At 35.4% G+C, this 15,263-nt stretch overlaps 1 protein-coding gene across 1 annotated transcript in view; it reads left to right on the top strand.

Moving 5' to 3' along the window:
* The first annotated feature begins 243 nt into the window (after positions 1-243).
* LOC129234292 (latrophilin Cirl-like) overlaps positions 244-15,263 on the top strand; it is a 94,907-nt gene continuing 79,887 nt past the window's right edge. Inside the window, exon 1 of the mRNA XM_054868286.1 lies at positions 244-322. Within this exon, the coding sequence (XP_054724261.1) occupies positions 244-322 (79 nt within the window). The remainder of the gene's footprint in view (positions 323-15,263) is intronic.

The following is a 15,263-nucleotide window of genomic DNA, read 5'->3' as shown; positions in this document are numbered from 1 at the left end:
GAAAACTTTGCAAGCCCGATAAGAGAAAAGTAAAAGTAATTCTATTATTTTCTGCATAAATAATTCCCAGTTTCTTAGTTTCTCAAATTACATTTGATGATTTTACATGTTACTGACCGGAATATTAATAAAAATTGCACATAAATTGCTGAATTTGAGTGGTATTAGTTTGAGTATTATTAATGTTTATATTTAAATCTTTTAATATTTTCACTTAAACTGTTATTTTTTTTTTAGAGCACAATGGTTTTGATGTCTAGGATTATCTCTATGTTTCTTCTTGTCGAATTAGCGCTTGGTACTGGCGCGAGGCGTGGCGGAGGTAAGTGTTTTTCATAAAAGAGCTTTTTATTTTCCTGACAGTGAAACTTTCAATTGTTTAATAGTGTCTCTAAAGCAGTCAAGCATTAAAAGAAAATAAGTTAAGAGCAACAGTCGGTGGAACAAGCTTTCAGCTTGGGTTTTAAGGTAACTGCCCACAATATAGTGAACTTAATTTAAATCTTAATTGCACAAGCGAGACAAAGTCTATGTACTATACATTGATTGCCTATTCGAAGCTATTCACATATAGAGATACCTGCACCGATTGAACCGTGAAAAACTTAACAATAAAAATTATGTAGTACATTGAACATGTCTATGGAGTCTATAAACATCATCATTTGTTATCCAGAGATTACCTCAAAGTGATCAAGAATTTAATCCGATTCTCTAAGCAAATTTCCGATAGTAGACGATTGATACATTAATCGATATTCTTACATCGATTGTGCTGAGGAAAGGAGAGCTATGGCAAATGGTCTGGAGTATCTATGAAGCGTGCTTATGGAGTCTATAAACAACAATATTTGTGGTCCACGCGAAATTTTCCCCAGAAGCACTCAAGAAGTTAATCCGATCCTCGTGCCGAATTCCAATCCTGAACGATTAATGCATCAATCGATACACTCTCATCGATTGTTCCGAGAAAGACTTTGCACAAATGATGGCTCCCTAATCCTCCAGTTATTTCGTGACGCGCGATGATCTCTTAAATTCAGTTTTAATGCAATCATCCTTTCGGTGAGGTTGCTTTATGTATTATGGAATCCACCGGCGTTCTCCGCACTTTCCACAAATTAGCTTTCGTGTTGCGAATCGGTAATTTCACTGGCGCTCTCAGGAAGTGCAAATTGTGATGGCAAAGGATTTTTGTGTTTCTCATAATTGAGCCCTTGATTATGTAAAAAGGCTTAACACGGTCTCCCCTTTCTTTCCAAACAAACCGAAATCTGGAGCTGAGCCGAGAAGTTGACATTCCTCGGGCAATGTTGTGACATTTTTGGGCTTTCCAACAATTCGTTTCCAAGGTATAGACATGATCCTGCCTTTGAAGCTCGTTTTCGCTACGCTTCGACGCTTGCGTGCTGGAGGAAAATTAAACATTCTGTAACGAACATTTGCTTAATAGTTAATTAATCCAAAAAGTAATGAATTCGTAATCTTTCGCGCATATAACGAGTGTATGAATTTTTAAAGATTGATTTACTTGGAAGAGAATAGAGCTTTTCAATCTTCAGAGAAAAACAATAGAAATTTAATCCATTTTTGAAAGACTTCGAGAGGCATTATTAGTACAAAAATGTTCAAAAGCTGAAAAAAGGAAAAAGTTTCCTTAATTAGCATTTTTCATTTTGTACAATGTAATTCAAAAGTATCGGTGGTTTGTTTCGGAGAATCTATACCATCTCAAGATGAAATTTCTATAAAATCTTGCAATGTGCGTAATAAATTCAACTCCTGATCAAACATAACTGGCGATCGGTTAAAAAAAAATTGTCTTTCACAAATTTTGCATTAAAATGAGCCTACATAATGGATTTCACTGAGAGACATGCTATTAGTTGGTTAACAGAATTTGCGACTTCATTCTTTTTTTATATATTTGTTTATTCATGTTCCATCGTTTTCATGCAAGGAACCTACATATGTAGATTCCGAACACATTTCGCGTCTTGCATTCATTGCTGCTTATGTTTTTGAAAATGAATGAATTACAATATTCCTTAATTTTTACTCTCCGCAATTACTACTCAAGCAACATCATTTCTCTCCATCTTAAAACCTCCATTATTGTACGTGAGTATTTAAACTGTACAAGCAACATATATCATCGAATTATTTCCACTGCCTCACCCCATCCCTTGAATACTAATGGCTCCGTCCGATTTTCCCAACCAATGAGTGCTGATGTATGCCTTTTTTAATTTTTTTAAAGCACTTTTCGTGCATTTGTTTAAAGAGTTCGCCCTTTTTCTCCTTTTTCCTTTTTACAGTTTAATGAAATTAAAAGACCGGACCACCCCAATATATCCCCATTTGCACAGAATCCACTCTCACTTTTTCCCCTCTATTATTAAGCAGGGATCTTTTTTGGGACATAATTTGATTGTTATAGATTATACGTACGTGTTAGAAATAATGGAGAAAGGGGGAAATCACTAGTTTGGTGCATAAGGAGACTTTGAAAAAGTAGTTTCGTATAATGAATTACTGTTCATAGCTGAGTACAGTATCCATGCAAATGAACCTACGAGCAGCGCTTTTTACAACTCGTCTGGTACATTCTTTTTTCGTACTGAATTTAATTAATCTTAAGTCTAAGAGGGGGATTACCGACGAATGGTAATTGTATTTTGTATCTGATGATATTTAAGTTCGCTAGAAATCTTTTGGTTGAACTGTATTGTAATTAAGAACAATATGTTGGTCCTTTTTGCTTCCTTTTACAAAAAAGGAAGTATTGTATTCGCGAAAAAAATTTCACTCAAAAATCGGCCTTAATTTCCATTTTTCTCACCCTCGAATGAATGTTGAGTTTTTTTTTTTTCGACCCGACCACACGTGGATATATGCCTAGGAATCTACAGACACCCGAAATATCCATTTTGACGACCCCCGAGTTAATTACAACGAATTTTCTCGTGACGTCCGTATGTATGTGCGTATGTGTGTATGTATCTCGCATAACTCAAAAACGGTACGTCCTAGAAAGTTGAAATTTGGTACATAGACTCCTAGTGCACCTTCCCTTTTGAATGCATTCGGATGTTTCTAAGGGGATCTCTTGCCCCTTTTTGGGGGGAAATCATCGTTAATTTCGATGTAAACTCAAGTGGTGTAATAATTTGTCGGACACTTGGCAATATATCGCCAGTCTTTTGGTCGCCAAGTTTTTTCGCCAACTTGGCAACAAATTTGGCGATTTTTTTTTTTTTAATTTGGTTTCAATTTGGCCACTGTTGGTGATATTTAGAGAAGAAACAATTGAATCACATTAAAGTTGCCAATAATGGGGAAATGACATTAAATTGGAGTAAAAGAAAGTCATGTAATGCACACATCAGCTCGTTCTTAAAAAATTCTTAACGAAATTTTAATGAAAAAAAAAAAAAACAATTTTTCTCATAAAATTTAACAGCGCAATGGAAAATTTATCAGCAGCTGAATTCTAATTTCTGTAACTAATGCTTAAATGGTGTTTTGCATTACAACTTGCAAATAAATGTTCTTTGCAAATTATTATTATTTGAATTCTGCAAAGATTTTCATGTGAGAACCTTTTCAAACGTAAAAGTATAGTTTTCTTTTATTTTAATTTTGTTAATATTAATAATATTTTAAAAACAAGATTTTATTTAAAATGACAAAGCAAAAAACTGTTCTATAGTCCAAGAAAAAGTAAGAAATTACGTCGGGGATCGATTTTCGAAAATCAGATGAACAAGTATCGTAACTATATATACTATTACTCTTTTTTTTTTATGAATGCCACTTACTTGGTGGGCCATTTTGACTTGTGCTTTGTAAGAGCTTGACACATCTTTGGCTTACGAAATTTGGAACACAAATGATACAAGATAGTACCGATTGGATCTTCCTAAACAGTGGCAATTTCCTTTTAAAAATGTAACTGACAAAGCCATTTTCTTTTGTGTTTTGCATTTTTAATTCCGATTCGTGAAAAATGATACAACTTTACCTTTTATGATCATGACTCCTTCCCCAACAAAGGAAATATATATATCTCATTGTTGCTTTATTTTGGAAACTATTGACTTTCTAACACAGCGTAAAAGTCATGGGAAGCCACAGCTGTCAGCATCCTAAGCGTTTCTTGCACTTAACGTAATGGAGCAGTGTACCTGCAATAGTTTTTAGCCTGTTCTTCTGAGTGCATTGGTGTCCCCTTAGATATATATCTCAGAGTAAAACCTAGTCCCATTCATAAGTAACTGATCGCAACGACGACGGATTTATGACCTAACAGTTTTGTACATCGTCGACTGTAGCAACAAAACGACTTCCATGTCTTCGATTCTAAATATAGAATTTCAGCCGAATGTGACATCAGTAGTGAGCGTGTCCTCTGCTGATACACTCAACCGACAGATTGAAGTGACAACTCAAGGCGTTTGTTCTAAGTTATCTCCCGTCAGGCCTGTTGGAATTAGAAACACTTCTTTCCAGGACTATTAAACGCTTCTACCGTTCCCTTCTAGCCGTTAAGATGAAAATTTAAAAATAGGAACCAAAGCGTGAACGTTTTAAATCACTCCTGAGCTTCCAAAACATTGGTTCAACATGTAACTTGAGGGAAGGCAGGAATGCCGGCCATAATTCATGATTCATGTTTGTGCCAAGACTTTTTTGATGTCTTCGAAGGATGAAAACTTTTTCAGCTTTGATTTTAGTGGATAAAAACTCATTTATACTCACGTTATTTCTTCGGAAAAAAAAAAGAAAAGTTCGCAATCAAGAATTGCAGCCCAGTGTTCGTTCTTTGTTTCTAAAAATTACAATGTTACACAAATTTCAATTTGCCTTTTCAAATTTTTTATATGTTTTAAATATAATAAATGAACAGTTTTATATTTTAAAGACTTAAAAACCAACTTAAATGTATCGTCTGCAGTTTAGATTATTTAAAATTTATTTACATTTTTATTTCAGCTGGGGGGGGGGGAGTTCTTGAGTGGTAACCCTTGGTTTTGCTTCTTATAGCTTGTGGTTAAAATTTATTAGTTGATTCCATTCAAAGAAAGAGAGTAACGTGTGCAAAAACAATTAATAACAAATATTTTCAGTACAAGGGGAATAGAATCAATTTCTCTCTGATGACCCAATTTAGTTTTTTGCGGATTTTTACATCTTAAACCAATTTTTTTTTTTGGGGGGGGGGGATTATCATAACTTGGAACACGCCAATTGGAGATACGTTTTCCATTCAACATTTATCAAGAATTGTTTACAGTGTGATTGAAGTTTTGGGTTTCATTTGCCACCAAATTTCTTTCGGCCTACGCACGAAAAAAAAATGTGTTATCAACGAAAAAAAATATAAATAAATAAATAAACAGATAGAACACAACTACGATCAAGTGAGAACAATAAGAAATTCGTGATTGTGCAAAAAAAAAAAAAAATGTTTTAACTAAAAGTTTGGCTCTGTAACTTCTGGCTTTATGTTTACATAGACACACATTTTAAATGTTCTTTGATGCTAAATCACGAATTTCTTGATATTACAAAACACAGAAATTGCGCTGTCGAAGAAATTATAAAAAATTTATTACTGCAACAAAAAAGTGAATTTACAGAGAAATAATTTTGTTTTATGATTAATCCACCCTGAAATGAATTTCCATTTTTACTGAATCCTTAGAAGCGCAAATAGTCACAATATTTGCTTTCTAATGTCACCAGTTTTAGATTCCTAGAGAAAAAAAAACATTTTCCAAATTCTTGCTAAGTAATAAACGGAACGTAAGTTTGGTTACCCGCAAAATAATAAAGCTAATTAGCTTTCTTTTCCAGATTCGTTAGTAGTTTCCAGTTCGTTCAGTTTCTAATTTCTTAAATTTCATTCGAAAAGCTATAATTAGGCAGTTTGAAGTACGGCCATAACACTGAAAATAAATGCATCCGCCGAACGAACAACATCATAAAAACAATGATAAGAGTCTTTTGCCTTCGTATTTGTCATTTCTAAGACAGAAAAGAAATGAAAAGAGCAGCTGTTAAAAAGTCGTCACGCTAACTGCCTCGTTGCCATATTTTGCATCCTAATTTTCAGTTAAAATTACTAGGACGTTTTGGCATTATTATTCGCGAAGTGTCATAAAAAGTCTTTGTATTGAAATGTGTTTCCTGCTGTATTTTTGAAATTCTTCATGTACTGAAAGGGAAAACACGCCCACAAGTCGTTTAGAGGAATTTTAGATAAAAAAAAAAGAGCTTAATGTTTTTCACTGAATTTGAATTTAATGATACAGTTGGTTAGCCTCATTTTTGCATAGTTCTACATTAAGTTGTTCACTTTCATCTCTTGTTCCTAATATTTCTGTAGAAAAAAAATCATTTTTTACTATCTCAGTTTTCTTCTTAAAACAACTCTGTTTTGAAAGAAATGCGATGGAAGTTTAATTACATGCAATAGGTTAGCTCTACTTCAATTCCCCCCCCCCCCTTTTTTTTTCCAAAAAGTAATAAATTTCAGAAAATAGATAAACGAATCTTTCGCACATTAGAACCACAGCAAAAAAAAAACATTAAATATGTAACATTTTGCTTCTTTGCATAATCTTTTTCTCGCTGTTGCTTCCAAAAAACAGGGTTGCTTGTTACGCCCACCGTTGACTGTTTCTCAAAACCCTGTAATTTTGAATAAGAACAACAATAAAACTAATAAAATTCATTAATACATTAAATTAATTTAGTTCAGTATATTCTTGCCATTAGCATTTTTTCACTTTACTGCGACTGAATAATTAGGAGGAATCGAAATTTCTCATACAATGCTGTAAAATACTTGAATATATTTTTAAATACAAAAGGTTGAAGTTAGGCATATTTTTGTTGCAATTAATCTTAAAAATTCACTAAGTTGAAGTGCTATGAAAACTCAAAAATTGTAAAATCGTTGTTCGATTAATCATATATCTGTTGCATTTGACGTTTATTTAACTACTTACAATTAATTCTTCTTCGCACTGACACACATGACAATAAGAATTACATTTCCTTTTTAAATGAGCCCCTATTGTTTTTTACCTCAGCCTTGGATGTAGCAATTTAAGTTTCATTTCTCATTTATTTGATTCCTTACAACTAATTTATCTGTTTTGCACTGACGGATATGGCAATATCACATACGTTTCATTTTCATTTGATTTCTACCAAAAATTCTTATCTTTTTCTCTGACAGGCGAGATAGTTCCAGTTACTTTTCTCTAATGTGTATTTGATTCCGTACACGTACAATTATTTTATTACTTTTTTATTTTACCATAGAAATATACATCAATAGCATTTCTTTTTTATTTGATTCCTTACCCTTAATGTTTCCTTAGCATTGATGGGTTTGAGTAACGTCTCCCTCTTATTGTCTTATTTTATTCCTTGCAATTAATTCTTCTCCATAGCATTGAAGAATACGGCAGTTTGGCATAGAATCTCCCTAAATTCCTCGATGAAAGCTTCGTCTAATGTTTTTAATTAAATGTCTTCATAAAACTTTGTTACAATATCCGTTATGCGTCATCAGTATCCGTGCTACATTTGATTATGAAACATGCTCCCGATGATCACACCCGACTTTGAGTAATGAGCCGGGGTATTGCAATATTCTTTTTGGAACAACGGACTTCGCGAAAGTAACAGTTGTGAGGCGCTCTAAGCCGTCTCAGTCTTCTTAAAATTCATAACTCCTGCACGAGACAGCCCTAGGGACTCCCTCTCTGCAGAACGGAAAGCTAATGAAAGTTGACATTGCACATTAAATGTTAGACTGCTGCGGGCTAGTTCGACCCGACTTAATAGAAAGTGAACTGCTTTATAGATGCAACCCCTTCCAAGTGACGACAAATCCTCGGGGACCTAGGTTTCAGGTTTTATCCGCCGAACTTGGGGAAGATAGGGGTCTAGACTCTGGAAAAAAGGGGAAATGTAATTTTAATGAAGGCCAGATGGGCCTCGCAGCCATGCATTGCATTAGCGTACTAATTGCTTTTAATATTTCTGGCATCCTTCAAAACTGTTCATAATTTTTTCTATGGTAATGGTTTATTTGCTGTAGAGGGAACATGTAGTGATTTCAAACTCCCTTGAGAGGAACACCGATGAATGTTCTTGAATAAGTTATTGTAAGATAAGTGGTGAATGAATAAGTAAATGTAAAGTAAGTTATTGGTAGATTTCATGTTTGCTTACTTGGGCTGATCGTTTTCCATGAGGCATCCCAGCTATACGTGCCATTGATATTGGTAGATTTCTTGTTTTCTTTTTTTACTTATGCTGAACGTTTTCCATGAGGCATCCCAGCTTATATGCCATTGGTAGATTTTTTTTACTTTCTTTTTTTCCTAATCTGAACATTTTTCATGAGGCGGTATAGTTTCAATGTGATTGGCAGATTTCATGTCTTTTTTCTGCATTCTGATATGAAAGTTTTTCATGGGACATTCCAGTTTAAACATGACAGGCAGATTCCATGTTTTTCTTTTGCTTATTTGGGCTGAAAAATTCCATGAGGCATCCCAGATTAAGCATGATAGGCAGTTTTCATGTTTTTCTTTTGCCTATTTGGGCCGGAAGTTTTTCATGAGGCATACTAATGTAACTATGCAGTCGAGGGGTTTATGCATAAAGGGATGAAATTGAAAGGGACAAAACCAGAACTACGGAATTCTAAAGTCATCTGTTCCAAAATTATTTTTCTTCGTCATCAAAGTTGCTCATAACTAGTCAGAATTTTCTTCTTAGGGGAGATGGTTGTAATTACGTGTATATGTATGTGCTGCGCATACTAGAATTAGCAGTGTAGCTTAAAGACAAGACTTCTGGAAGAGTTAATCTCCAAGCTCCCCACCTTGCTGCACTCTTGCTTCATAAAATGCTGCATTAATGTCTCTGATTTTACTCCCCCCCCCCCTCACACACAAAAATTCAAAATGGGTTTAAATCTTATTTTACTCTTTTTGGGCAAGGCTTGCTTCAATTCTATTTCTTAAGTTAAATGTGTAGCTTTTCAGTCTTTCAACGAGGAAATAATATAATCGATTAATACATTGTTCAAATTTTAAAACACGTGTGTCAATTTTTATTGTACAAATGTATAGACTTAGAACACACACATTCATCTGTGAAGCTAGTGCTGGGTCATTCTTTGTTATCAGGCGAAAATATTGATCCCGTTTTAGAGAGTATCCTTCCTCGTCAATAATTGTTCGCCGCGGAAAGAAAGCTGGCTGTGATAACCGATGTCTCCCTTGATGCTACACTCGATTAACGGAAGTGGAAGGAAAGGGAGGTGCTTATCCTAGCGTGCTGTCTGTAGCAGCCTGCGGATAAAAATGTTGCTACTCATAACCGGAAGGGAGAAGAGGGATGCCAGGATGACGTCATCGAAGTGATCTCGGCATTATAACCCCTTCAAAATCTGTACATAATTTTTTCATTCTGTATTCATATGGAATCCTTCCCCCCTCCTCTTAGCCGTACTTTGTCGCCTCTTTATATTGAAGCCAGATGGGACCCGTGATATTAATTGGGGTCTAGATCTGGGGTTATCCAATTACAGCGAAAGATAGGGATGGCCGTTTGGGGCTCAGTTATTGCATCACAGTAATATTTCTCATCTTCCCGCTTTTTAAGTAAGCCTAGTTTCGATTTTTGACTGGTGCAATCATATGAAGAACTTTCTACGCAAATAATATCATTATTACAAATGACGCTCACATGGAAAAAATTACAAACAAAACGTAGTACAACAAAGGCTCATTTGCATGACAGCTCACAGAAAGTCAGTTCCTGTATTTATTTTGTTGCTTGTGTACGTTAATTTGGTAGATACATGGGCACCCATGCGCAAAATTGTAAGGGGGGGGGGCTCAGATATTTTAACAATGGCTCAGCAGGATATTTTCCCCATGAAAACCGATTTCATGACAGATTAGAGTCATTAAAATTTGATATTTTTAATAATTTATTCATTAATGGCTGGAGAAATGTTTTTACATTTTTGCAAAGAAAAAAGTATTAAAAGCAAGGAAGTTTTAATTTCTAAGGGGGGGGGGAGCTCGAGCCCCCCCCCTTGCCCTCCTATATGGGCGCCCTTGGGTAGAAATGGAATAGTAAACAAGCGAACTTAATTAATTCGTATCATGTAATGAATTTAATTTCAGAAAATAACGCTATTGTACATTTTTTATTGAACTACTCTGTATTTTAAAAGAAAAACAGGACGCTGTTTGTAGTTCATGACTACTATTTTTATCTTATGTTGGTACATTGTCACTGCAACTATGAATTGTTTTCTATTTCTTTCATTCTAAATCATTTTACTTATTTCTAAGGTATCAAAGTCTCAATCCAAATCTTAGAGCAATGATGACCTTTATGTCTTATTAATAATTTTAAAATCAAGTTAGTTAATTCACCCAGATGTTGGCCAAATTCCTAGTGATAAAAATTAAAACTCTGAGAGAGGGTAAATTCGTAATTACATTCAGGGCACTATTAGTTAGTTTGTTAGTTACCTCTGAAAGCCAATTTGAGCTCCATTAGTCCATTCAGTGGAAGAGTTTTTTTTTTTTCGTGAGAATTATAAATTGGTTTTTTAAATAAACCAAGTCAAATTTCTTTATGACGAAGCATTAATATTCAGGGGCTTTTAAAAATAAAATGTCAACGCAATTACCTGCCGGAGCAGCTTCCGTCTCAATTTGGTTATGATGAACTGCTGCTCCATCAATCTGAATATTTTGCCAGAGGATTAGGTTGTGCTCAAGCTCAAAGAAAATCCGCTGATATCTTTACTTAAATTACCGGTAGAACATTCCCTCCTTTTTTGCTTTAACCAATTACTGTAATTGTAGGTTTCATTAGGAATATTTAATGCGAAAACTTCCCACCACTTCGTCGGAGTCAGCGTGACAGGAGAGATTTTTCTGCTGTTCAACATCTGTCATCCTGTTGGCAACATGAACTTGTCTACTTGTGCTTTAACTGCAACAACCCGTAATCCAGGTCTATCGCTGCGGGCGACAAGTAATGAGATATTAATCATGGGACAGCAGCGATGCAGTTGGTTACAACCCTTCTTCCAATCGCTAGATTTTACCGATTTGACACGTAATTAGCATCGGCGGAGCACCCACCTGATTAATGAACGAAGTCCCTGCAGGAGAAGCTGCGTCCTACGCGGCCCGCGGGCCGTCACGTGAATGATTGATGTCGTCATTACGAATGTGATTGCTCGCGCGGTCGCATTTTCGGATGGGATGGTCTCGGGTCATTCGTTTATTTATTCCAGCTTTATTGACTGCATTGCTTCTGTCGCCGTGGCTGCTACGTAATTAGGCGGGAGCGTCAAAATGTTTGTGTTCGCGATCCATCACACAAACCCGTTGGATGGAGGTGTGTAACATGAAACCGATGCCTCTGTGCCTATTATTACGATTTTACCGCATGATATTGTTTCGACGAGTTGCTGGACACATTGTAGAAGGGAAAGGATTAGGGGGAATGGGTACAAACTTTCAAATGAATCTCGTATGTTTCGTGCCGAAACCGTTGAGACTTGACGTAAAAGAATGGATATGTACTATAGACGTGCGAACGGGGGTCACCAGGGGTACCGTGGTATCCCCATTAGCACATAGAAATGAAAGTTAATAAGAAAGTGGCTAAAATTTTACATTTTTATGTTCATTAATTTCTTACCTCATACTCTTTAAAATGCTTTTTTGCTCACTATATTCGAAAATTTTTCTTAAGCGAGCAAGCATGGGAGCCTTTCCAAACGCAATTTCAACCTCCTGGTACGGTGGTACCCCCATTTCTCAAGTCCTGCGCACGCCTATGATATGTACACAATACCGCTGGACGCGTTTTCTTCTTTTCAATTTCAAATATGGTCATACTTGACATGCTTAATACAGTCTTCAATTCCTCAGACCAGGGGTTCGCAAGATGTGTGGCATTTCACCCTGGGGAGCAGCAAGGGAGAGGCGAGGGGTACCGCGAAGAATCCATATGCTATGCATAAAATAAAAAAGACCAGGGTGCAGTGAAAAAATTATAATTCTTCATAGATGCCGCGAATTGGAAAGGTTTGGGAACATTTTTGACAAAATCCAAGTTTTCGAAAATTTTCCAGATTTTTGCTTTCTTGTTCGGTTTTCAATGTACTCTTAATGTTTAATGAATAATTCATGAAATGTATCATTTGAGGAGAGGACTGTGACTGAGGACATGAAAATTCGAGGGTCAACTGGAGCATTTCAAATTTTACACAGGGTGAGGAGGTGGCTAGTTATTTAATGCATATTATGTGGAAAAACATTGAAATGCGCACACATACAGTCGGATCTCGATAACTCAAAGCTTATAACTCGAATATTCCTTTATCTCGAAGTTTTTATTGGGTCCCAAACTCTTAAGACTGTTGTGGAAACTTCCCATAATTCGAACGTTTTAGCCGGTCCGTTGGGACTTCGAGTTATCGAGAGTCAACCGCAATGTTTTTCCACTATCCCCCCCCCCCCCTCTAATGGCAGGTCTGATTGTGGTCCCATTATCCATTCCATTGGATTGCAATTTGTGAATAGGCCCTTTCCCTGAGCTGTGTTTCGTTTTCGAATGCCTGAAGAATGTGGCTGAGAGAGAGAGATCTAAATTGCGAAGGTTGGCACAAACGCGAACGCCGCCGTCCAGGCAGGGCCAAAAGATTGATATCTCACTCGGAAATGCAAATGAAACGAAAAGGTAAAAACACAACCACAACTTCCACTTTCGACAACAGAATAAACAGCGCACAGAGAAAAGGAAAAAAAATTGCAACTTCTCGGCTTGTTGGTAGTCGAAGAAGTAAAACAAGAAAACTTTGCAGACTCTGATTTTGAAATACATTTCAAAGATAAAAGTGCATTTCGTCGACAGAGAAAAAAAAGAACTTCCATTTCAGTACTTTTGTTTCCATCTTATTTTATTTTTAACACTCCTAGGACTTTTTTTTCTTCGTCCGTCTTTCATTTCGTGACTCATTTTTATCACTGTATTTCTAAAATATCGTGTATGCTGCAGGCGTTTGGAGCCCTATTACTTGCTGGCGACTGCAATTCTTTATCATTAGTTTAAAGAATGGGAAGCACTGAAAACTTACAAAGCATTGCTGTTCATCTAAATTTTAAAAAATAAATATGAATTTATCTGATATTGTGCCTTGTTATGCTTCGGAATTAGAAATATTCTGTATATTTTCAAATAGCTTCTTAAGCATAAAATATTTGTCTACGAAATCATAAGAAATTTGCTTTCCATGTTCGAATAGGTTGGAAATAATTTATTTGTTCTTTCGTGTTTATTTCTAAAAATAAATAAATAAATGTTTAAAATGTTCATTTTGTCACGAATAAATTTGTTAGCTTATATGAAATGTTTGTCAGGCTAGGCTGAAATGTGAAACATTTCAAATATATGCTGTATTTTTAATGCACATGAATTCTTCGGTACAGAAAATATTTTTAGGTATTTTTTAAATCAGAATAAAGAACGCATCGACACATATAATGTTTAATTTTAAAATTTAAAAAAAAAAAAAAAATCCTTTAGTTTGTGTGACGCACTTCATTGGCTTCAAGCCTTTTCCCTTCTAATAAAAATTAAACGTTTAAACTGTTTTAATTATGGGAATAGGTAATACTAAATTGTTTGGATCAAAAAAAAAAAAAAAAAAAACCGCGGTTATAGAAAAAATATTTACAAATTCAAATATATGTTTAGACATCTGAAAGTTTTCCGCTGATTACAATTACATTTTTGGGTGCAATAACCTTTTTAAACATAAGAGCCAATTTTAATCTGTGCAAATTCCATTAACAACAAAACTAATAAATAAATACATAAAATTCGCCTCGAACTAAACTTACTGAATTAAACATCTTTGTTTCTAACCTTAGTTATTATTTTCAAATAAAAAGTGTGCAAGTCTATTTTCACAATCTCATTCTTGAGTGTTCAAATTAAGTCACACCATGCCTTTTATCACTGATCAATTTATTCAAGTTTTTAAATATTCAATCAAATAGTCAATAAAAGAATTTTAAAAAGAAAATCTCTCTCTTTTTTTTTTCAGAGAAGCCTATTCTCTTATCTGCGAATTACGTTTACAAAAAAATCCCAAGTGTCTAAAATTAAATTTTTTAAATTCATTTCTTATTATCGATAGAAATTCCGTTTACTTGAAATCTGTCCTCCATATTGAGTCATACCTTTCGTCAATGATCAATTTCGTCCATTCTTCCGAAACATTCTTCCAAGGTTTGGAACATTCAAGAAAGTAACCATTAAATTTCGGGCATCAGAAAGACTCCGGAATAAATTGGGACAACGTTTGTCCTGTAACGAATGGCAGGTAAGTTTCATCCAATCAATAAAACGATTATGCTCCTTCCATGAAATAAATTAGATCACAATCGAATATGCCGTTCGATTGCGTGCTTGCGTATTGTTTGCGTCCATTTCCGCCGTGCACGAATTTGACCATGCCCGTTCTATCTACATCGTCTGCTCTTATCGAGTTTCGAATCCACGAATTAAACATGTGCGGATTCAGATGAGTTTCAGCTGCTGCGCTTACACTGCTTACGGGCGACCTCTTCTGCAATCGGAAAACGATGGTTCTAATGATAGAGAAGTTTGAAATCGACAAGACATTTTCTTCGCCGAAGTCCTATCTGAGGCATTTTCGGTAGACAAATGAATAATAAATTCATCCGGGATCGCCTATTGCAGCCGCAACTTGAGCATTTCGATGAGGAATCGCATAAGGAAAACATAATATAAGTAATCTCTTTTTTTCTTCAACTCTTTCCACGAATCTTCAGTTTCAAAGTTAGGTACGTTGTTACTCATAATCGTTTTTTTTTTTCTAAGCATCAAATACATAGACTAATAATAAGAATAGACCGAGCTATGGCAACCCTTTGCTGCTCATGAACCAAACCATGTGACTAGTGGATATCCTAGCAACAGCGAGTGTTGATCGTAGCACCTGGAAAAAAAATTATAATGAAAACACATGTCGAGTGCCAAACTATAGATAATGTTGCCATCTAGCAACCATGCTGCCAAAGTTTTCGCCGAGCCTTCCACCAGTCACATGATGTATCCATGAACCAATTTTTTCGTCAGCAAGTCTGGGAAAGCTCGGTCTACTC

Source organism: Uloborus diversus, chromosome 1, assembly GCF_026930045.1.
Source record: "Uloborus diversus isolate 005 chromosome 1, Udiv.v.3.1, whole genome shotgun sequence".
NCBI classification, from domain to species: Eukaryota; Metazoa; Arthropoda; class Arachnida; order Araneae; family Uloboridae; genus Uloborus; species Uloborus diversus.
Note: the sequence above shows the minus strand (reverse complement) of the source record. Positions and strands in the feature narration are given on the sequence as shown.